This window comes from Cladophialophora immunda, assembly GCF_000835495.1.
Source record: "Cladophialophora immunda strain CBS 83496 unplaced genomic scaffold supercont1.7, whole genome shotgun sequence".
NCBI lineage: Eukaryota > Fungi > Ascomycota > Eurotiomycetes > Chaetothyriales > Herpotrichiellaceae > Cladophialophora > Cladophialophora immunda.
This window is the reverse complement of record NW_015622547.1, coordinates 3,103,487-3,126,785: the sequence shown is the minus strand read 5'-3', so window position 1 is coordinate 3,126,785 and position 23,299 is coordinate 3,103,487. Positions and strand designations below refer to the sequence as shown.

Sequence of the window (23,299 nt, the reverse complement as noted above, 5' to 3'; positions counted from 1 at the left end):
AGCCGGTCCACCATCAGGAGACTGGCCACGACATTCAATACGTAATTACTTGTACTCCTCTAGATCTGGGCTGTATCAACATTCACTTTAGATGCGCATGTCAGAAGGACAGTAAAGTTAGAAGTACTCGTGACCGGGTCGCCGGGATTGGGGATTGGGGACCGGGCGCAGAGTGTCAACATGGCCATCCGTTTTCCATCAGCCGTTTCAGTGCCAGCCCGTCGACCAGTCCTCCAAATCCACATTGACGTCTGTTGGAAATGAAGACCATGTCAGCAAAGACGGGTCATCACTTGGCCGGTTTCTCACACATCCAAGCCTGATCCCTCAAGCTCCCACGCCGTTGCCGCCTTGAACAATGTGATCTCGTCCCATCTCTTCGCCACAAGCTGCATCCCCACCGGGAGCTTGCCATCAGGCGCAAGGCCCCTGCCCGCGGGGACCACCAGCGCGGGATGGCCGGTACAGTTGAACATGGACGTGTTACAGGTCATGCCGATGGTTGGTTCGAGCATCGCCTCGACAGTCCCGGCGTCGCGATGCTTGGTGCCCACAACGTGTGTGACCGGGGTGAGGAGGACGTCGCAATCTCGCAGTGCGGCATCGTATGCCGCTCGCAGCTGCCAGACGTGCTGGTGCGCCTTTGCGGCGTGGTGGTTTGCGTCGGGCAGGCTCTGCAGGTACGTGGACGAGAAGAGCGCGTTGACGACATTGGGATTGCTCCTGGTCAACAGGTCGTAGTGCTGCTGGCCCGGCGATTTGAGGTGGACGCCGGGAAGCGGCTGCGACAGAGTCGGCGACAGCTGGCTCTTGAGCCCGTAGTCGGCCATCTGCGGCCGGGTTGCTGCCGTCCAGATGGCGCCGCCGAAGACGTGGAGCGGAACCGACACCTCCTTCACCGACGCCCCGACTCGCGAGAAGCGCTCGGCCGCGGCGTGAATGATGCACTTGACTTGTCGGTCTATGTGGGAGAACTCCAGAGATTCCTTCAGCACTCCCACTCGGAGCCCGGCGGCAGCAGACCCAAGGTGCCATTCCCCTCGGACTTTCTTCCCGGCCACCCACTCGTCCAGCTGCTTCTTGTAGTCCGGCACGTCCTCGCGTCGAGGACTCTCCGGCGTCATCCTTGGGTCCATGCCGTCGTAGCCGGCGATCACGGAGAGGAGGATGGCGAGATCCGAAATCGACGTCGCCATGGGTCCCACATGGTCAATCATGGGATGTAAAGATGCGATCCCCGTGTACGGGACGAGGCCGTGGGTGGGTTTGAGGCCATAGATTCCTGTCAGGCTGCTCGGCTGTTTTGCCCACACCATCGATAAGCCATGCTGAAAGCAAAGGACTTCTCGAGAGAGAGAGACGATTCAGCATGGGGTGAACTTACCAGGCGGATGCTTCCACCCTGGTCGCCTCCAATCGCCATATCCACGCCTTCGCCCAGTCCGTCATCCCCGTCGAGTTTGATGCCGTGTCGAGATTGAAATTGCCGGACGGCGGTCACTCCCAGCAGGGCTGCACCCCCGCTGGTGCTCCCACCGCACATGTACCTTCTCAGCCAGGGATTCTCCACCGGGCCCAAAGCAGAAGTACATGACTGCGGTGCCAGTGAAAAATTCTCGCACACGGCGGTCCCGGTGATGGTAGCCCCAGCCTCCAAAATGCGGCGGACAACAGGTGCATCAATCTGCGACACGGGGTAAGATCCGCCGGTGAATAGGGAGGGAGAGGTGCCGAGGGTCAAGGGAAGACCGCCAACGGACACATTGTCCTTGATGCAGACAGTTCGGCCGACAAGTGGTTGCCCTCGGTCCGTTTTAATCGATATCTGAGTCTGGAGAAACATTGTAAGAAATGGTCCTCCGCCGTCCTCGTCGCTCTCTGCACGAACAAAAGCATACTGACTCGATGACACCACGCATTCAAGGGATTATCCGCTGTTGTCGGCTGCCAGTATTCGCGATTGTGGGTTACTGGGATCAGCCTGGGATCCAGGTACGGTGGAAGCTCAAGCACCTGCTTGCACATGAAATCGACGGAATTCAACATCCACAAGTAACTTTCTTCGTCGTGTCCAGGTGGAAGTATCACATTGTTGGCTGCGGCCACGGCGCGAAGCGTGGATAGGTCGATTGAATACCTGTCGAGAGTTAGGCATTTCGCCCAGTTGGGAAGCAAAAAAGGGCGTCCGGGATCACTAACTCATCGCGAGACGACGACCGAACGATCGACATAGCTGTACAACTTCAACCTGGTCGCTTGTCGGATGGGAGCTTTGTGACGGGCCAGAAGCAACGTGGTTTTTGTTTTCCCTCCTGGGGAGGTTGCTGTCTAACCCGCCCGTTCCTTTCGATATAGTGCGGGACTCTTTCACGGGCGACCCAGCACGTCCAACTCACGTCGCTCTCCATCCTTGCTCCGTGGCTGGAGAACCTGATAAGCCATTTTCACAAAGACGGATATTGGCGGAGGTGGATACGGAACAGGCGGAGTAATTCGCGGTCCTTGCTTGTAAATTTGGTGTCGGAAAGATGCGAGGGGCTAAGCCCAGAGAGCTATCAATCATAGTTAGATTCGAGCAGGGGACTCCGCTTTCGTAGCGATAAAGGGTCTAGTTGGCCTTCCCGACATCTTTGACAGTTTGTGACGGAGAGCATCATTCTGGCAACTCAGGGTGGGTGTGCTGTTCCGTAAGAGTGTGGACTCACTCCATAGAGCCCGATTCTGGGAACGATATCGACCATGGCAGATAGGCTCTCCTTCATACGTCCTTGTCTTTGTGGTGTTCCGACTAGTCAAACAGGACTAGGCCACGGTTCAAGAACTTTGGTATATCTTTGTGTGCCGGACAAGCTTCCGCTCCATCATTTGACTCCTATAGACTGGCTGCATCTGATCAACCGACTTCAGCATATATTGCCGCGCACAGAGTGTTCCTTTGTTCCCTCAACCAAAGGTTACTTCCTTCCCTTTGTCCATTCTTGAAGTTCTCCCGATGGGGTCCATCTCTGTTTCGCAAGGCTACCGCTTAGGTGTTGACGTAGGAGTGAGTTCATCCCCGAGTCCAATCGAGTAAATCGTTCGAACTGACGGCAAACCAGGGGACATTTACCGACGTCTGTGTTATTGGTGCGTCAGGCGAGACTTTTCGAGCCAAAGTCCCATCGACGCCCAGTGATCAAAGCATAGGAGTGCAGAATGGGATTCGGAGCGTAAGGGAGCAGCTAAAGCTTGCCCATGGGTGGGACGGCCAGTTCGACTGCGTTCACCATGGCACGACGGTTGGTAAGTGGATACTCCAACAGAGAGCCAAAGATGTGTTGCTGAAGGTATCCGTACAGCTACCAACGCAGTGATTGAGTCGAAAGGGGCCAGGACTGGGCTCATTGTTACGGCTGGTCACAAAGACGTTCTGGCTCTGCGGCGGTCCCAGATACCAGGCGGCTTGGGTGCCTGGCTGAACTTCAAGCTGCCACCTCCAATAGTACCACTTGAGCGGACTGTCCAATGCCCTGAACGGGTATCCATACGCGGAGAAGTCGTAAAGCCAGTGGATCGCGAGGCTTTCTGCCAGGCTCTTGCGGAGCTCAAGCGACAGAAGCCGGAGGCGATTTCTGTCAGTCTATTGAATTCATTCAGTAACCCAGCCAACGAGAAAGCAGTGTCCAGAATTCTGAGGGAAGAGTTCGGTGACGATGTGGAGATTGTCTGCTCCAGCGATGTCCTTCCTGAAGTTGGGGAGTATGAAAGGACTTTGACAACCTCGGCCAACGCTGTCATGAAGCCTGTGGTCAGGACATACCTTCGAAACTTGCAAAACAAACTTGCAGAAGATACAAAACTTCTCAGGATCCTAAAGAGTGACGGCCAACTAACCAGCACAGATCTAGCCGGAGAGTTCCCCGTCAATATTCTCATGTATGTGACCATCTTGAACCCGATACAAGTGGAGGCTGACGATTTGATACAGGTCTGGGCCTGCCGGCGGCGTGATTGGCGTCACGCAGACAATCACCAAGAACACTCCTTACAAGAACTTGATAACGCTCGACATGGGAGGCACCTCGACCGACTGCGCCCTCATTCGAGATGGGAGTCCCGCATTGAGGCGGGAGACTTTGGTCGAGTCCCTCACAGTCAGAGCACCGTCTATCGATGTTCGAACCGTCGGAGCAGGTGGTGGCTCGATTGCAGACTACGTGTCGCTGACGTCTACCTTGCGGGTCGGTCCAGAAAGCGCAGGGGCCCAGCCTGGCCCTGCTTGTTATGGGAACGGTGGCAAACTACCGACGGTCACGGACGCGAATGTTCTCCTGGGATACCTCCCCCCGAAACTCCTCGGCGGTGCATTTGAGCTCGATGTCGCTGCATCCATTCAAGCAGTGGAAGACTTGGCACGACAGATGGGATTGAGCGCCGACGAGGCTGCTGAAGGCATCATCAACATTGTCAACGAAACCATGTACGGTGCGCTTCGCCTTGTCTCAGTGGAACAAGGCTATGATCCTCGTGAGTTCGCCCTTGTTGCTTTTGGGGGTGCAGGACCATTGCATGCCAACGCTGTGGGAAAGCTGCTGGGTGCTTGGCCTGTGATAATTCCAAATGCTCCAGGGCTCCTCTGCGCGCAAGGAGATGCAACAACAAAGCTCAGCCATGAGCTATCATCGCCTTTCATTAAGCTTCTGTCAAGCGTCACAGCCGACGATATGCGTGCCGAGCTCTACAAACTGCGAGATTCTTGTATCTCCGTCATCGACAAGGCTTTGGGGGACAAAGCCGATACACCTCTAGATACCACGTACCAGGCAGATCTCCGGTACAAAGGTCAAGCTCTGACGATTACGGTTGATCTCAGCCCAACTGAAGTGGAAGCCACCACAGCAGAGCTGGCGTCAACAATAAGAAGGAAATTTGAAATCATCCACGAACAGCAGTTCACCTTCTCAATGCCATCATACGAATTAGAGCTGATGCGGCTGCGGGCTGTGACGGTTGATGCCTCTTTCCCAGGCCTGGTCATCGCGAGAACGAGCGGAAAACGCGCAGCAGACGACTCGACCACGCTGGAGTCTGCAAGACGAGACAAAAAGCTCATCACAGTGGAGGGCAAGAAGGTTGAGGCATACCTTTATGACCGTACTGCCCTGACAAAGGAAGGGCTGAAAATTCCCGGTCCTTGTGTCATTTCGGAAACCGACTCCAATACGCTCATCCTGCCTGGTTTCTTTGGAGAGATCGACTCGATGGGCAACATCTTGATATGGCCGCAGGAGGACTCATTGACTCCGCAGGTTCACACGAAAAGCTATACACCCGAGACTGCAAAAGTACTCATTTCGAAGACGCCTCTCATCCCGACACTGGTCATGGCTGCCTTGGCTTCCATTAGGCGCGAGATGGATACCCTTATGCTGCGCTGCAGCATGTCACCTGCTATTCGTGAGCAGCAAGACGAGTTCAATGTCATCAGTAACGCGGCCGGGAAAATGCTTGTTGGCCAGTTTGGCAGTTTCGTTCCATCATTCTTGGAGTATTGGAAGGGACACATCGAGGAGGGAGACGTTTTCATCACGAACGATGTCTACCATGTGTCTGGAGCGGTGTCTCACCTGAACGACGTTATTATTCTCCTGCCCATATTCTATCGGCATCAGCTGGTCGGGTGGGCCGCTAACTTCGGCCACCTAACGTATGTCATTCCACCATCCCTCAAACCCTGAGATCCGAAGGGCCTATTGCTGACACCACAACAGTGACGTGCAAGGCAAGGTGCCTGGCAGTATGTCGATCAATGCGAACACCATTTTTGAAGACGGCCTCCAGATCCCACCTGTGAAGCTATACTCCAAGGGAACATTCAACCAGGACCTGCTCGACGTGTTGACTCGAAACTCGCGCCTGCCCGAGTGGTTTAGCAGTGATATCAAGGCACTGGTGGCGGCCTGCAGGACCGCTGCCACTCGAGTGTGCGAGCTCTGTGACAGATACTCCTTGGAGTAAGTGGCTCATATCAAAAAGCTTGCACGGGTCGCTAACATGGTCGACGCAGAGTCTACAATGCCGCGTGCGATGACCTGCTCGAACGAAACCGCTCAGCTGTTGCCAGGCTGATCGAGACAGAAATCGACGACAAGCCCAGTACGTTTACCGACTTCATCGATGACAACGGTCTTGGAGTGGGGCCCTTTGCGTTGTCCTGCAAAATGCAAAAGGTTTCAAACAAGTTGGTCTTCGACTGGGACGGAACAAGTCCACAAAGTGACAACTCCATCAACTACTACTTCTCAACGACTTTGTTCAAGATGTTTGTGGGGTTAGTAACCAAAGCTTGCCATCTGCGATGACACCACTGACCTGTACAGTTACTATTTTTTGCAGGTGTTTGACCCCTATTGCGTCGTCAATGACGGCTTTCACGATTTGATCGAGGTCAACTTCCCCGAAGGCTCTTGCCTTCGACCAGTTCGACCCGCCGCGTTGAGCTGCCGCACTCATATGATCGGACGTTCTATGGACATCATCCAGGCTCTTCTCGGCCAGAAGAACCCCTCATATATGGCAGCAGCTGGCACTTCCGACTCACCTCACTTCTTTTTCTCAGGTTTCGATGCCGAAGGAGAACACTTCCTCCTGTATCAGATTGGTTTTGGAGGTGTCCCTGCTCGTCCAGCTGGTGATGGGGTAAGTCCATTAATCAAACCAATACTTTCTTCGCTCACTTGCCTGGGGGTGTTCTAACGTGTACACAGCCTGATTGCCATTGCCTATTCCCGGCGATGAGAAATATTCCCTGCGAAATAATCGAGCTGTACTTTCCTCTTCGGATCGAAGCAAACGAATCACTGGCGGACACCGGCGGAGCTGGTTTCTATCGTGGAGGTAATGCTCAACGGACACTCTACCGATTTCTGGCGCGCGGTGAGTTCAGTCTCCACGACGACCGATGGTTTACGAAACCCTGGGGGATTCAAGGGGGTTCGCCAGGATCTCGCTCGCGCAAGGTCCTCTACCGATATTCGCTTGACGCCGAGAACCCGCCCATGCAAGTCCTTCCTTCCAAGTGTGACCATATCAAAGTCCAGCCGAACGACCTGCTCGAATGGATTACCTGGGGCGGTGGAGGGCGGGGTGACCCTACCACTCGACCGGCAGATCTAGTTGCCTTGGAGGTTCAGCGAAAACTTGTCACGATTGCTGGAGCCAAAGACAATTACGGCGTGGTTGTACGTCCAGATGATTTCAGCGTCGACGACAAGGAGACTTCGCAGCTCAGAGAAAAGATAAGAGCAACGAGACCACCGCTTCACTCGGTTTACAATAGAGGTGGGACCTTGAAGGAACTCCGGGAGGCCTGTCTAGCTGAAACCGGACTGCAAGCACCGCAACCACAGTGGGAGGTTGACCCCTACGGCCCCCATGTTAAATTGGACTATGTTCAGAATTGGTACCGACAAATGAGGGAAGCTGAAGATTGGGTGCTCCAGTGAATCCCCGGACGGATCGCCGTCAACCGGTCTGTATATAAACCAGAGTAAAGTCATGCATAGACTATTAGCAACATAGAAGAGTCCAATAATATCATCGCTTCGCTCATTGTCTAGGACAACTTGGTCAATCAAGTCCTCTACTTGCCTTTCGCTCCACGGTCCTTTCAATCGTTGATTTCACTGTCGAGAAGCGAAGGTATGGAAGAAAACATTCTTCAAAGCTTGCAGTGTCCCAGCCTTACTCGAACTCCACGACCTTGAGTATTGTATGTATATGGATACATGTCTCGTAGCCTATACAACTACTCATCAAATGAATATCCGTCAGATCACCAGGGGACTCGTCTCAAATTGTCTCTCCTTTATTCTTGATGGAGATAGACAAGCATTCCGTCATGGCGATTTAGATAACCTTCTCTCTTCAGATAGTTAATAGAGACTATCAATCCCATAGACACTTGATTAGCTTCATAGATTCAACTTGTTATGCTACGGCCCCCTCAATGTCAAAGCCGAAAGGGAGAACACACTAATAGCTGTACTCGACTACCGGAAACTCCACTCCACTCCATTCCAATCTACCTTCTCTTCTAATCGATTTCCAGGATCTGCCGCACTCAACCGTCGTGTATCGTCTTTATCGAGACACCGGAGTCCGATGTCCTCCACCGTGGTGTAAACAGTTGCTGACTTCTGGGTGCCCCAAACTCGATGGAGAGATACTGCTCCGGATCATCTATGCCGTATTCTTCTCCCCCGTGGTCGAGACAATAACCTCTGTATGAACCTCATCCGAACCGTCAGCACCAGGCTTGGCTCCCTCCCGTGCTTCCTGGCCTTGAATATGTCCCAGCTGCTCCTGGGCATACCTGGGGACAATGACCTAGAATACGAGCGCACAGATGTCAGTATATATAAGGGGCTGGCCGACGGGTTGCTCAAGAGGGGATACTTACATGCTCTTCTTTGAAATAACGAGTCTCCTGGACGCAGGTAAAGGCGAAGATGTACATGCCTAACATAGATATACTGAACATTCCCAGCAGCGCGCCCGCTTCGTTGCGGTAGGGGATGCCGGCAGCGTCAATCCCAAACACGAACCCTTGTCCCACCGCTAAGAGGGCACGGGAGAGACCGGCGTAATGGGAGCAGATCAGCGGGTCGTTCGACAAAGTGCCCAGATACCACGTTGCCAGATTGAGGATCATCCCGGCGGCGTTCCATCCGACAATAAAGAGGATGAACTGCCCGGCGAAGTCGGGAGAGGTCCAGTCCATTTTGGTGTGCGGCACCACGCGGGACCAGTGCCACGTCCGCACCACTTCGGCGATGAAGGCGCCGATGAGGAAGACGCCCACGTACGTGGTCCCCGCGAGGGCGCGCGTCTTGCGGCTCCACCTTCGATTGTCCAGCAGCCAGGAGAGAACCAGGTTGGAAGGGATGGCCACGGCCAGGGCGCAGAAGGTATTCAACGCCCGAACGCGGCTGTTGTTGTGGTATGCTGTTCAAAGGGAGGCGGTCAGAATACAAAATATCTCAATACAGGAGAGAGAGCGGGGCGATTACCGTTGGCTATGCCGCAGTAAACGAGATGGATGGCCGTGCATATCAGCGCCGGGCACAGCAGAAGCAGCCTTTTGTCGGCCAGGGTGTGAAACCCGCCCAACATCGCGTCCTTGAAGGTCAGTTTCGGGAGGACGGCGATCCCGGTGCCGTCGTCTCGTCTGATCTTCTCGGCTGGAAGGATGAAGAGACCGAGAACCACGGCGGAAGACATCAGGATGATGAACGTGATATAAACCGCCGTCGGCACCGAGGTCGCTTTGGGATTGCTCGCGTCAATCGCCAAGGGGATAGTTGCTGCCACCAAGCTGCACCCATACTTGATAACTTGCATCATCTTTCGATCCATCAGTCAATTCCTCTGCGTTTTGCGTTGAAATTCCCGGAGCAGGGGACGCTTACGGTGACATAGAGGCCTTTCTCGCGCTCCTCGGAGTAGGCAATCGCGATATAGCTGACTGTTGACTCGATGAGAACCGCTGTGATTCCGAGAATGGTCGCTCCGGTGACGGGAAAAGCGAGGGTGCCGTGTTCGCCAAAATACCAGCTGGCAACGGTAACGTTAGCCACGAATCTTTTGGGTTCATGTGCAACAATTCACTCACAAGCCTCCTACATAAACTGCATACCCGACGGCCCCGACCTGGGAAGATGTTAGATCGGCAATATGCTAAGCACAAAACTCAGCCAGAGCCTTCGAACTTACAGATGCGCAGATGGCCGGACCAAACTTGTTGAGCATAACACCACAGAACAGCCCAGCGACAAGCGAGGCGGCATCACACGAGGCTTGAGCGATGTCTATCATGTGCTGTGATGTTGCCTGACCGCCTCCTGCACCGAGTCCAGACAGAGCCACATAGATGCCAGCAGTCAAGCCGAGACAGAGCGCCGCAAGCGCGTTCTGCATGAATGGACTGTATCAAACATTAGCCAGAGCTCAATCCTCAGGGGGTAGAGTAACTGACCCATGCCAGCGAAGATAGCCTTTCACACCCATGCTTGCCGGGTGTAGAGGTAAGAATATTGAAACGAATAGTATGTGGAAAATAGTGACCACTTTGATTGTGTCCTACTCGACTTGACCAATATATGAACAAATTCCGTAGATGTTATTTGGCGGTTTCCTCTTGCATCACAGCGATCTTTTATAGTCCTGCCCTGCTAATCGAGGACCTGCATCATAGACTCGAACCGGGTAAGTCGACCTGTCTACCGTGTTTGATCCGAAAGCAGCCTGTAGGGGGAGTCTATATCGATAAACGTTAAGATTAACGACCAAGCTAAAAGGAAAGAACTTACTGATATCTAGACGTGCCACGCTCTGCTCCCCTCTCCTGGTTACCGTGATAACTACGATACGGCGCCATCAGTTCCCGGCTCATGATTAGGCTAGGATAAGGCTCAGTTCTCCTTGCCATTGTGTTCGCCGTTCTTCTCGAGCATTTAACGCGCCTTCTTATCGTAGCTAATGAGCTTGGAGCGGAAAGGTACGTTGTCTTGGCAAAATACTAGCTTAGACGGGCGTTGTTACCGAGACCGATGACCACTATTTCCTTGAGATAAGGCGGAGTCGGGGTGAAACACGGTCATTTTAAAAGTTTGGTAGATACAGTATCCACTTGTCGATTGGGGTTGTATAATAAAGCTGACACTAGCCCGTTGATTTCCTATCGAGTGGCTGAACCTGTCGTGATGAAGCGCTCCGCCCGAGGTTGGCCAGCAGTATAGACGGGAGCGGTCGGATGGGGAATGCCGATGCGTTCTCGATCATGAAAGCGGGATGTCTCTGCGTAAAACGCCTGCCGAAGGAAACTCCCCCAGCTATTATATTATTACTGACAATCAGTACCTGGCCTGCATTGAGTCTTTAAAGCTTGGCCATTGGCCCTAGTGCCGTCGCTGCGACTTCTATCCATAGCAGATATGGCTTCGACAATAGTTGACACCATCATTGGGCAGGAGCCCGAATACGTCTACTTTCACTACGACGGGAAGTATGGGCATCGCCGTGAAGTCCTGAAGGATGGCAAGCTCAAAACCACATTCACCGATATCCCTCTCATTGATATCGCCGGTCTTTTCAGCGACAATCTGACAGATCAAGTCAAGGTCGCCGACGAGATCAGAAAGGCTTGTGAGGAGGTGGGGTTTTTTTACATCAAAAACCATGGTGTGGAACAGGAACTCATCGACGACACCGTTGAAGTGATGAAGGACTACTTCAGGCAGCCGACAGAGAAGAAAATGGACCAGTGGATCTACAAAAACACCAACCTGCAAGGATATGAGCCGATCTTTGGTGCCCGTTTGGACGACACGAAATCACGCGGAGGTTGGTCCTCTGCTATTCTTACCTCTAGCCCTGTCTAACAAGGCTGTCAGATCGCAAAGAATCCTTCTTACTCACCTACGACCCTGAATTGGACCCTGTTCCCCCCCAACTGACAGCGTTGCAGAGAGCCCTCTTGGTCGAGAACAACTTCCCCGCGGATCAGCCAGATTTCAAGGACCAGCTCGTGTCGTACCACAGTCGGCTTATCAGGCTCTCCAGAGTCCTGGTTCAGGCCTTCGCTCTGGCTCTAGGCCTGGAGAAAACCGCCTTGGACGGTCTGTTTTCGTCACCACATTCTACCATGAAAATCATTCACTACCCCCCTCAAGAGCCGGAGAGCCAGGACGAAACTGGCATTGGAGCTCACACGGACTTTGATAGTATGTATCATAGTCAGGAAGAGTATGATCCTGCGGAGAACTATTAAGCTGACTATCTACAGCATTCACCATCTTGTGGCAGGATACCGTCGGAGGGCTCGAAGTGTTGAATGCAAATGCACACTGGGTTCCGGCGCATCCCATCCCCGGAACGTTTGTAGTGAATGTGGGTGACTTTCTGATGCGGATGTCTAATGGCCGGTTTGTTTCTACGGTCCACCGCGTCAGCAACACAACAGGCCACGAGCGCTACTCCCTCCCCTTTTTCTTCAGTTCAAATCACTATGCGACTGTAGAGGTGAGCCTGTCGGTCCAAAATGGAAGCAGGGGACGTGTTAATTAATACTTCTAGCCTCTCTCGGCTTGCCTGACACCTGAGAACCCCCCTCAATATGAACCGTTGACCGTCTACGAGGTACAGTCCTTTACAACTGATGGACAATTTCTTCTCGCTGACACAAATATAGTATTATCAGAAACGTCAGAAGCAGCAACGAGAACGATTCTTGAATCGGGGGTTTCTTGATAAATAGTTTTGACTCTTATGCAGTATCATATGCAGTCTTTTCAAATGGGTTGTTCTCGAAGGCAGATGCAAAGAACGAAGCGTTCCACTCGAAAGGGCGCTAGATCACCTTCTCCCCTACACTTGCCAAGTAGATTGATAGATCCTGGCATTTACCTGCGCCAAAATTCAACATGTCGTTCTATCATCCGCTACCAATTCATCCACTTGGTCACACGAAGCGATGCCTCCTGGCCTCTATCAAAGAATTGCACAGGGCAGGAGTGATCAGTGTTCAGTCTTGGCTCAAGGACCATTCTGCCGAGATGCCTAGACGCCCAGACGCCATGACGGTCGGGTTCCCAGGCCAAGGTCAACCTGATCTGCGCGACCAGCCTCACTAGATTTCGAGTGCCCGCCAATGGACTACCCCACCTGCTTCCGACTGGTCTGGACCCGGATGAGCACTATCGACCACGGTTGTGATAGTGCTGCTTTACCCTTTGGTTCCCAGCAGCTTCGTCCCTTCTGAAAAGTCATCTGTTGTCAGCCTACTATGGGCTACTCGACTGGTATCTAAAGCAGGTTCAACCGAGCTCAGCTCGACAACAAAATGCGCCTGCTTTTCCTGCCATACAACCCGTCGACAGATTCCCATGACGTTGACGAGGCTGCTCAGGAGTCCCCACAGCAGCATGCCGCCAGAGTCTACCACCACAAGGCAAAGGCCCTCAGAAAGTCTGCCCTTCGTGGCCAACGATCCGCTGCAGGCAGCGGCAAGAAGGAGCCTGCTGCAAAGGTCGAACCAGAAGCATTCCTTGGATCAAGCCCCGATGGGCAGGTCAGGTCGAGAAAGCCGGTTCCCGAGCCGAGCACCGTTCTAGGGGCAGGCAGGGTCGACCCATTCAATGCCTATTGTACCCCAGACCAGCCTCTGATGGTTCATGAAATGCTTGATCATGGTCGGTACATTTCTTGTCTCGAGCCCTTGCGTCGTCGTAGCTTGCCCCCAACAAGATGTTGGCTAGTTAAATGGGATCTAATTGTCATACTCAGCCATTTCATACCAATGGTCCCTCTTTGCCGCAGATGACAAGCCGGGATCTCTACTCATGGCAAAGAAGTCGGTCATGGACACTGCGATCCGATCTCCCCTGTGCTTTCATACCCTTGTCTATGCCGGTGCCGCTCACAAAGCTTTTCACCAATCTCCGGCGGTCGACAATTCAAAGAGTGCGGTATTGCGCTTGACAAGCAAAGTCGAAGCCATCAAATCGCTCCGATCAGCCCTCCAATCCCAATCGACATCATTGACCGATGAGGTCATCTTTGCTATGGCTATATTGGCCATTGTCGGCCACGGAGAGAAAGTGACCGCTGCAGAAAAGCGTGAGAAGAGAACGATGTCGGCTCAGCAAGATGGCCAGTTCTATTCCAGCCAAGAGTACGAGTGGCGGCACATGAAGGCGGTGGTCGAAATCGTCAAGATGAAAGGCGGGTTGCATACGATCCGACTTCCGGGGCTTGCATTTGCCCTTGCTTCGTAGGTCTACGACTGGAAGAGCCCACAAACCGTGCGCTGACAGCGAATGCAGCTTCGATATCCATACATCGATCATGTTCCAGACAAAACCTTCATTTCCGTTATTTATGCCATCTTCGCCGGTTATCAGCACCTGGGTCACTAGCCAACCCGGAAGTCCAGCATCTCAAAGATCCCCTGCTTTAGTTACGGGGTTCAATTTCTTAGCGGACATGGACCTGCCTGCAGCCATCGAACTGCTGAACGTCCTACATGCCATGCGTGATCTGATTATTGCTTTCGATAGCTATCAGCAGGGTGATGGAGAAGCTCCCCCAATCAGGATGATCATCTTCGCCCGGAATCTGAATCAACACGAGCTGTTGACTTTGCCTGATGTATCGGAAGAGCTCTTTTCATCCAGCTCGGCATATGTTGATGATCCCATCATCCTTGCAGGCCATCGAGCACTTGCAATTTATGAGATCTGTCGGCTGTGCGCCTTCGTCTTTCAGATCACGGTCCTTCTGCCAAATCTGCACGACAATATCGATGTGACCATCCCCTACGCCCGTCGGATCAAACGATGTCTGCAGTGCGCAACTGCCGACCTGTATCTCCATCGGGATCCAACCTATCATGATTTCCTTCTTTGGGCCGCGGTGGTGACTGCTTGGTCCGTAAGAAACACAGTCCTTTACGACTGGTTTGTCGACTTCTTGGTTCAACATGTGAGCGCCGAAAGGCTAGGCAAGGAAGCCGACATCAGAGAATACACCGGGATGACTGTGAAAGACATGCTTGCCAGATTTCTCTGGCTGGACAGTGAATGCGAAACACCTTGCGCGGAGATCTGGGAGGATGTGAAAGCTTCACTGGTTCCATATGAGCAGTGCGTGTTTTGTTAGGCGCGCCGTGAGATCCTTCGTGCACTGCTACAGGGCCTGGTCGGTTTTGGCGGACGTCTACAGATGCTCGAACACATCGAAACAGCAATAGAGGCCTCGTCATGCCGTCCCAGGAAAACTCCTGCAGACTTCCCAGCAGCTATCTTGGTCTATCCACTCGAATCTCCACGGCCAGCAACCCCAAATCGCCGTCACATGTGCTCGAAGCAGTGGTCCGTGGAGAAGCGACGTACACCTATCGGTTTATTGCTTGTCCCACTTTGTTGATTCTGGCGATTGCCGTGCACATGGCTAATTGAATGCACATTGACATTGATGAGCCCAGAACATGTACAGTAGTGTGGAAGAGTTAGATTTTGGTTCTTGTGTCGACCGCGGGTTGACGAAGCACAGCTACAGACACAATCCCTGGCAGGGATTTTGTCGTTCTCGCTCGTTCGTTCGTTCTCGTTCCCGGTGATCGCCCAGCGCTTTACCAGCCCCAACGTCGGGATCCTCAGGCGAGAAGCTTAGTTAATTAATGGGCTCTCATTAGCCATATGGCCGCTTCCCCAGCTTTATCTGCAGGCGGAAATGCTTATCATTTGTTGTTCTGGGTAAGTAACTCTCCCGTGTTCTGCCTCCCCGTTTCTGTTTACAACACGACAGCTAACCTGGGAGCAGATCTCTTGCGCCATCCACTGGGTATAGTGCCTCGATGCCGTGTGCCGATTTCCGGCCGATATGCTCGCGCTATGGAAGCTCGACACGGGGAGGAGCATACGGCTTGTGTACGTCGTCCGAAGCAAGGATACCGTTGGCTGCGGTTTCCTGCGCCGTCTCTCCTACCAATCGTCATGAATTGGCCCATGGACCCATTCCTACTCTCTATACTTGTGTACAGGGGTGTCTTCCTGCGTGCAGATCCTCGCTGTAGGAGAGGCACTACAATGTCACTAAAGCTCAGTTGGGTTCATTCCGCGAAGCCCTCATGATGCATCTCAAGCAAACTATTATATGGCAAGGCCCCCCAGGTGAAGTTTTTCTTCGCCCCCTTTCTCTTGCTGCTTGAAAGACCAGACCTTCCAGGATTCCTTGGGTCTTATAAAACAATCTTACCGTTCCCCCTTCTCGCCAGCCTCCTCAATAGAATCACCCAAGACCCTCCCAACAAGCATGGCTGACAGGATTCTGCGATACGCCGTAAAGGGCGTTGCATCTGGCATTGGCCTCGCATCGGAAGGCGTCCACCATCACAAGGAGAGAAAGGATGCTAAAGGCCATTTGACGGATGTCAAAGTGCAAGAGATCCACACAGAGGCCGGTCGAGAAGGCAATGCAGGACACGGCAGTCTCGAAGAAGGCGACGAAGAACATTGGGATCTGGATGAGGCTCAAGACGAGCTCATCAGCGTCCACTCCAATACCTCCAGCGCTCCGCACCCAGAAGAGCACATGTCCAAGAGAGACCAGATCAACCCTGTCAAGATCACCGATGCATTCATGCGCAGGCATCCACTGCCAGAGACACCGCCACAGACGACACCCAGTACACTGACAGACCACGGACCCAATAACGAGGATATCCAGGTCACCCAGACCCAGCAGGTCCCGAAACTTCCGCTTCCCGTTATTCTTCCACAGCGCCGACCGAAGGCTCGGGAGCGAGGCTTCATCCGCGCCTATGCACCAGACCTGGCCATCAAGGGCATAGACCAAGAGACCTTCCTCGACTTTATCGAGACTTTCAACCAGGCCAGTCTCGCTTCTCCATGGCTCGACGCCATCAACTTGGCTGGGTTCGCCACGATGGCCCTGCCGCCTGCAATCTCACAGGCCGTGCAGCTGGCCATCACGGTGAGCGTGAATATAGCCAAGGACATCCAGAGCCGGAAACGGTGAGACTTTGCACTGTTCATATCCATCTCCTCGTCCCTCCAAAAGGCGGTGATGAGGAGTCGTGACCCCGTTGCTGACCGTTCTCTCTGCGTGGAAGACAAAACACCTTCCTCGACCGCATCAACGACGAATTCTTCCGGCCCCGCGGCCTCTACTGCCTCGTGCTGACCTGGCAGCCCGACACGCCGACCCTGCACACCTCAGTCGACGTCACCTCGACCGTCGCCGAGCGCGTGTCGACGCCGCACGGCACCGGCGCCAAGATCAAGCGCGCCATGAAGACGTCGTCCGGCCCAAACACCGTCGAGTTCACCGAGTGCGCTGCTCTGGTCTTCCCCAAGCTCGACGAACTAGCGGTGCAGACGGGCGACGAGGCAGAGCGCAAGAGGGACAAGGTCAAGCACTACAAGGGGTTTGCGGATGTGTACTTCGACCGCAGGGCTCAGGCGAAGCATGTAAGTGACGATGGCTGCTTCATCAACCCTTTGTTCTCCCTAAACTTTACTTTGCTTTGATCTCCCTTGTCTTCCTTAAGTAATAAGCCTCGCCTGGGACAACTTCTCCCCCGGCTCCTCCTTCCAACCCCGGCTCTATTTCGTGGCTTGTCCCCATTGTGCACTTGCTTTCGAGCTGACGTTCATCTGTCCAAACGCACAGGCTGGGAAGAATCCCGACAGTGCCCTGGCCAAGTTAAACGCTCCAACTCCCAAGTTCACCTCCCGATACGCTGACCCCAACCACCCGGCAAGCAACGGCAATCTCATCTCCCTGCTCACTGGGGGAAGACTCAATCCCCCAGACTTGCGACAACTCGCTAGTGGCAGCGGCGGCGGGTTCGGCGGGAGAGGAGGCATGGGCATGGGAGGGTTCGGCGGACTGGGGAGTGGCGGCGGCAGGATGGGCATGATGGGTGGTGGCGGGTTTGCTGGTGGGCGAATGGGATATGGCCAGGACCAATACTACAGGGTGCAGCAGCAGCAGCAGTATCAGTATCAGGGTACTTATCAACAACGGCCCGGTCAACAAGGCGGCTACTACGAGAACCAGTCCAATATGCCTGCCATGGGCATGGGAGGCTTCGGCGGCGGATCAGGCCCAGTTGGGCTCGAAGCCCTCGCCGGCGCAATCCTGGGCATCGGGCTCGGAAATGGCCAGAGCGCCATCAAGCGGATTCTCAGCAAGGTGAGTCCCATGTCTCCCCTTTTGATTTGGTTGTTGGAGCCATGAAATTGCCATGAATATGCCATCTGGGGTCTTTGCGATCCCGAGCTAACAGATCGCCCCTTTCTACCAACAATAGGATGTCCTCTACCTGATGATCGTCAACATGCCCTCCGCGGAAGAACTGGCGGCTGCGCAGGAGCTGAGCGAGATGCACCACGGGGAGGACTGAGATGGGTCGAGAAGACAATGGGACTGCACTGCATAATATCTCCACAGGGTAGACTCGGCGATGGATTTTGACCTACCTCGTAATCGAAAAGGTCCATTTCGGTTTCTAAACCCCAGACCTGAGCTGGCGCAATTTCGGCCCCAGCCTGAGCCTGGTGAGGCAATGACTGGCAGAGAGCCGTCGAGAATGGATGAGCGACCCCGGGCTAGAGATACCACGAGAGTGTATTTTCTCCAACGAGGTGCGGCGCGGGAAGGACGTGTCTATGGGAGAGACTTGGAACGGCTGGGCGACGTTTCAAAGGACCCATCCTATACTAGATTGTCCTAAGTTCTAGTGGTGGACTTTTTTGTTAATTCGGGGGGTGGCGCAGTCCAAAACGGATGCCAAAGCCGAGGACTCTGTCGGTGCTGAATACCACAGGAACCGGACTGGACTGGATTGGATTGGACTGGGCCATGATGACGACGACGACGATGGCGTTGACGCTTATGCGCATATTTTGTGTATCTGGCTCATCGTGAAGGAAGATGGGTATATTTGTTCGCACCTCGGAATAACAAGGACTCGTGGTTTGATGTCGAAGAAAACAGCGTCTTCATTCATTTATTCAACGGACATAATGCCTGCAAGACACTCCCGTGCGTATAGTACCCGTCATTAAGACCTGCCCGTCTGGCACACGAGCAACAAGGGATATTGAATGACCTCTCTCACGGTATTATAGACGGCTATCGCTCCCCGTTGTGCCCGGGCGCGGACTAGAAAAGGGGGAACATGTCAACTCTCGAGGGCAAAGGGAAGGGGGAGGAGGACACCGGACTCGGCCGCGCAGAACGTTGCTCGGGGGAGGGGGGAGGCAGTCCTCACTCCTTCTTCACCGGCCAGCCGATCTTCTGGATGAACTCCTCCATGTCCGCAAGCATTTCCTTGGGCTTCTCCATGGCCGCGAAGTGGCCGCCCTGTAGTGAATGGTCGTCAGTTAATCCTGCCATGTACCCAGATACATGCAGCCAAAACCATGACGGACGGAGTGCACTGCACTTCTCGTGTACCCATGAATGTGGCCCACCGGGGATTTGTAGGGCAAAGGAGAAAACGCAAAGCTGGCCAAAACTCACCGATTCGTGTTGGCGGAAGAGCACCAGGTTGTGGCCCTGCGCGAGCACCCACGCCCTCGGCACCGGCGCCAGCTCCTTGGGGAACCACGAGTACGCGACCGGCTTGTCGTTCTTGTACTTTGGGTTCCCGTGCGGAAGGCCGCGGCTCCCCGGGACGGAGAACTGTGTTTCGGGGTGGTCAGAAACAATAGAGCTATACATATCACTGGACACCGAGACTGGCGGAACAGCAAGGGGGATGTCCTCATACCTCGCGGTAGCAGTAGATGCAGCGTGGGAAGGACTCGGTGAACCAGTACAAGGTGATGGAGTCGAGGATGTTTTTGAGGGGCGGCGTCTCGTCGGTCCATTCGATGAATTTCTCGCCGATCCTACGATATTGCAATGTTGCGATTATTTAGTCACTGGTTCGGAAAGGCCGCCAGCGTCGCGGACACCTCTGGGTCCATGGCATGGTTTGGGATTACTTACCATGCTAGCTGGGCGAGCGGGCTGCTGGCGAGCACAAACCCGATTGTCGCCGGCCGGGTGCCGTGTTCTCGCGCATAGGCGTTTCCGGTCGTGTAGAAGGCCTTCATCCGTGTCTCCATGCCTTGTCTCTCGGACTCGGTGATCAGGCTTTCATCCACGTTCTTGGGTGGCTCGCTGGACACGGCGAAGTTGTCTGGACAAAACCCCTCAGTCTGGGAGACTCCGGGTGGCGGCTGCAAGGGAGATAGTTACTCACAATGGACACCTGCGAAAGACACACCGTCAGACACATCACAATATTGCTTATGTTTTCGACTGGGGCTTGGCTGGCTCACCTTTGCACTCATCATACGTTCCTGCCATGACCTTGGCCGTGAACGAACCGATGTCGCCGCCTTGACAGACATAGCCACTCCCAAACCCTAGACCCACCATCAGTTTGTTCATGATGCGCGCGATATCCTCGGTGTCGAAGTCCCTGCTCAGAGGCGGACCGGAACTGAGGGTCCACCCTGGCAGCGAGGGAGCAATGACATGGTAAGGCAGATCTTCCGGCGAATATTTCTTGCGATAGAGGTCCATGATGTCGAGGTGCTCGAGATGGCTACCTGGCCAACCGTGCATATACAGGAGTGGCACGGCATTCTGCTTCTTGGAGAAGAGAGCCACGAAATGGATGCGGAAATCCTCCCCGTCGTCGTCCTTGATGTGGGCAATGAAATTGGGAAACGAGTTGTTGAACTTTTCAATGTCACGCCTGGGTACAGAGGCCTCAGTGTCTTGGTTATTGTGCCAGCTCATCCCAACAGACTGGGACATACCAGTCATATTCGTTCAGCCAGTAGTCTTTTGCCTTCTTCATCCAATAGTAACTGACACCAAACTTGCCATCATCAGTGTGCATATTTTCGTATGTTTTCGGGGCTAGCTTGGAAAGTCGCAGCAGGTCTTTGAAATCTGATATTTCCTGATCGGGGATCGACAGGGTGAATCTGTCCACCTTCACCTCGGCATTATGGGGGACAGTGTCGTAGCCCGCCATCTTGCAAATAGACAGTGCTGGAACTCAGCTGAAGAGGGAGAGATATAGAAAGAAGGGTGGCAAAGAGACCAAGGGAAGCCGGAGAAGATTATATGAGTGAGACGACCGGGGACCTCGAGACTTATATACAAGTGGTTACCGCCTTGTCCATTGCGGAAGGTGGGATGCCTCGGCCTTGGACGTGTTCTTGCGGCTGCATGATTTGATGCATCTGATGTCTGTCTGGCAGCTCCCGGTCCAACCATCTGGTCTCAAAGGTCCCTGACGGGAAGACGAAGCCCCGTGCGGTTACCCGTGCACCTCGAGAGCCCTTGAATGGGGGACTGACGGCTGTTCCTGATCAGAGCATTTATCAGGAATACACAGCATCTCCATCCGGTGAAGGCACTGCTGCACTGCTGAACACTGTGGCCAAGATGTGGGGCTGGCGATGCCCAAGACCGTCTCCGCAGAATCAAATCAACAAGTACCGAAATGTGGGCGTCGGTCAGCTGGAGCGAAGTACCATCTCCGGGCGGGCAGGAGTATACGAGATTGACGCGGTCGCAGGGTAATGGAGGTGAATGGTATGGTTGGGCGACGCGCGACAAGATCACTGATTGGTGAGATGGCTATATTGAATACGCAACGCTTAGGCCACAGGCTCGTTAGGCATCCCAACCTGTCAGATGGCGATGATTAGTTTCTTTCAGCTCACGCATGGACTATAAGGTCTTACTTCATTGCGACCTTGGGCTCGCTGTAGTTGTGAGTTGGAACTGCAAGATACTTTGGATCCAGCTGGACCAAGGGCACTTCACAACATTATAATAAATGATAGCTGGACAAGATTGGCTGCCAATGCTGGAACATACTGAAACGTCGCTGCCAGGTGCATGGATTACTTGGTCGCGATGAAGATGGTCCTTGGATCGGTTATCCCGACCAGGAACTTGAAACACAAGAGATATGAATACCTGTTCACTTGCTGATTGATCCAGAGACCTATCCAATATCTGATCTGCACCGTTGACAGAGTCTTCCCGATTCTAGGGTCGAATGCTTTCTGCCTTCCAGGCATTTTGAAAGATGCACCAAATGACCACGTCTGCGCCTCACAAAGCTGGCGTACAGAGCTCCAGCAGTGTACACGGCAGCAACGGACATAGTAGCAGGCCATTTGAAGCTCGCCGGTTGAGGAAATATAATGGTCGAGGCATATGCGCAGAGTTCGAAGATATTCTGGATGGAGGACTCGGTCGTCGAGAAGGACCCGCGATATTCTGGCTCGACCTGTTCTTGAATGATCACTTGTGCCGAGAGCTCGAAGCCCCAAAGGCCGATGCGGCTAAGGATCGTGCCCGCGATAAGTCCAGACGCAGCCCAGAATGGCGACCCTATCATCCAGAACAAACTGAGGGCGACTGCTAGACAGGCCATCTGGAGGTTGAGGAACCAAAGGCCGGATCTAATGGGGCCAATCCAAGCCATGGCCAACGGTGCCACCCAGGTGGCCGACATCTCACACCCGGTCGATATCAAACGCATCACCGCAATCACTGTCGAGGTATAACCACTGGCCAGAAGATATGTCACCATTTGCCCAGAGAAGGACAACACGGTTAAGTACAGGATGGACAGTGAGACGGAGGGCAAGAAGGCTCCCTGAGACGTATAGATCTTCAAATCTCGCCACAATGACAGCCTGACAGGTTCCTGTGGGGCGGACCCAGATGCTTGTCCCAGGTCATCACCGCACTCATCGTTCGTGGTGGGAGGTGGATTGTCGCGCACAAGATTCGGGAACGCCGCGTACACTCTGGCAATGAAGATATATTCTGCGATTGTTGACATGGCATTGACACTGCCCATAACAGCAACGGCGACTTTCGTGTTGTAGCTCTCCAATGACGCGATGAGCAGAGGGCTGCAAAGTTTGCAGAAGAGGTCGATGCGACGCATCTGGGAGTTGAGAGTGCGAAGAGTGGCCTCGTTGTCACCCGCAATGACCACCACCCAATCTCTTTCAACAGACACGGTGTTCATGATTGCACAGAGCTTTTCAACGCAGGCTAGGACACTAGCCACAGCGAGGAGTGCGTAAAGATTCCATGTCTCAAGGTGTGGCCTTTGCCAGAGCATGACATAAAAGATACCGCATGAGAGCACAACAGCGCTACGCTGATAGACAATCGAATTGCGAACAACCTGCAGACGTGGACCTGTATCGATATACCGACCGATCAAGGGGGCAAAGACGATAGCGGCCAATGCCCGGACCAGAGCGTAGATAGACAAAGGCAACAGTGTCTTTGGGAAGATGTTGGCTAGGAACAAAACAGCGCCGAATTCGAATCCGCGGAAATTCCACGTCGACAGAAAGTGGGAAACATAGAGCCTTCGAGCAAGTCCAGGGGATATGGCATGTTTCGCTGAGCCTCCCGTCGCGTCAGTCGGTGCCAGGAAGGGTACATTGTCTTCGGAAAGGGAACGAGTCGACAGTGGACTATTGCTATCAGTACCTCTGTCGGGAAGAGAGTCGCGTGAAGAGAGTGTTGATAAAGCAATACGTTCTGATGGGAGTACCGTGGTATCAGCCATTGGCTTTGGCCGGTCTCAGCGGCACTCGATAATGACGCTTCAAGAGCGGAGAGGGTGCACAAGGCCTGTAGATTTCATCTTTCAACAACTCACCGCAAGACTTGTGAAGAGAAGAAG

General features: G+C 53.6%; 6 protein-coding genes across 6 annotated transcripts; 3 read left to right on the top strand and 3 right to left on the bottom strand.

Annotated features, from left to right (window-relative positions):
• Positions 1-2,992: 2,992 nt before the first annotated feature.
• PV07_11800 (uncharacterized protein) lies at positions 2,993-7,484 on the top strand (the record flags this gene model as incomplete). Its single annotated transcript, XM_016399267.1, has 8 exons — positions 2,993-3,043; positions 3,099-3,282; positions 3,339-3,915; positions 3,968-5,686; positions 5,751-5,993; positions 6,047-6,310; positions 6,360-6,678; positions 6,747-7,484. 8 exons carry the CDS (start codon positions 2,993-2,995, stop codon positions 7,482-7,484), a joined length of 4,095 nt encoding a protein of 1,364 aa, XP_016243829.1.
• A 736-nt stretch (positions 7,485-8,220) lies between these two features.
• On the bottom strand, positions 8,221-10,047 carry PV07_11799 (uncharacterized protein; the record flags this gene model as incomplete). Its single annotated transcript, XM_016399266.1, has 7 exons — positions 8,221-8,367; positions 8,441-8,985; positions 9,051-9,384; positions 9,450-9,594; positions 9,653-9,690; positions 9,754-9,964; positions 10,016-10,047. The coding sequence occupies 7 exons, from the start codon at positions 10,045-10,047 to the stop codon at positions 8,221-8,223; spliced, it is 1,452 nt and encodes a 483-aa protein (XP_016243828.1).
• Positions 10,048-10,973: 926 nt separating this feature from the next.
• On the top strand, positions 10,974-12,295 carry PV07_11798 (uncharacterized protein; the record flags this gene model as incomplete). The annotated part of the gene is made up of 5 exons (XM_016399265.1): positions 10,974-11,382; positions 11,433-11,762; positions 11,825-12,060; positions 12,115-12,177; positions 12,230-12,295. 5 exons carry the CDS (start codon positions 10,974-10,976, stop codon positions 12,293-12,295), a joined length of 1,104 nt encoding a protein of 367 aa, XP_016243827.1.
• A 3,557-nt stretch (positions 12,296-15,852) lies between these two features.
• Positions 15,853-18,163, top strand: PV07_11797 (uncharacterized protein; the record flags this gene model as incomplete). The annotated part of the gene is made up of 4 exons (XM_016399264.1): positions 15,853-16,574; positions 16,673-17,030; positions 17,233-17,757; positions 17,876-18,163. The coding sequence occupies 4 exons, from the start codon at positions 15,853-15,855 to the stop codon at positions 17,966-17,968; spliced, it is 1,698 nt and encodes a 565-aa protein (XP_016243826.1). The 3' UTR covers positions 17,969-18,163.
• A 398-nt stretch (positions 18,164-18,561) lies between these two features.
• Positions 18,562-20,657, bottom strand: PV07_11796 (uncharacterized protein). Its single transcript, XM_016399263.1, has 7 exons — positions 20,382-20,657; positions 19,896-20,317; positions 19,817-19,825; positions 19,561-19,753; positions 19,340-19,460; positions 19,090-19,251; positions 18,562-18,930 (listed from the first exon to the last, which is right to left on the bottom strand). Exons 1-7 carry the CDS (start codon positions 20,600-20,602, stop codon positions 18,835-18,837), a joined length of 1,224 nt encoding a protein of 407 aa, XP_016243825.1. The 5' UTR covers positions 20,603-20,657; the 3' UTR covers positions 18,562-18,834.
• A 674-nt stretch (positions 20,658-21,331) lies between these two features.
• PV07_11795 (uncharacterized protein) lies at positions 21,332-23,278 on the bottom strand. The gene has a single exon (XM_016399262.1). It carries the CDS (start codon positions 23,180-23,182, stop codon positions 21,587-21,589), a length of 1,596 nt encoding a protein of 531 aa, XP_016243824.1. The 5' UTR covers positions 23,183-23,278; the 3' UTR covers positions 21,332-21,586.
• Positions 23,279-23,299: the final 21 nt, after the last annotated feature.

What these genes read in the sequence shown, in the direction of transcription:
- PV07_11796 (XM_016399263.1), bottom strand. Translation starts at nt 20,602, where the DNA reads ATGGCGGGCTACGACACTGTCCCCCATAATGCCGAGGTGAAGGTGGAC. An exon ending in CCGCTCGCCCAGCTAGCATG is followed by an intron (nt 19,461 to 19,560) that starts GTAAGTAATCCC and finishes GCAATATCGTAG; the next exon opens with GATCGGCGAGAAATTCATCG. An exon ending in TCTTCCGCCAACACGAATCG is followed by an intron (nt 18,931 to 19,089) that starts GTGAGTTTTGGC and finishes CATTCACTACAG; the next exon opens with GGCGGCCACTTCGCGGCCAT.
- PV07_11795 (XM_016399262.1), bottom strand. Translation starts at nt 23,182, where the DNA reads ATGGCTGATACCACGGTACTCCCATCAGAACGTATTGCTTTATCAACA.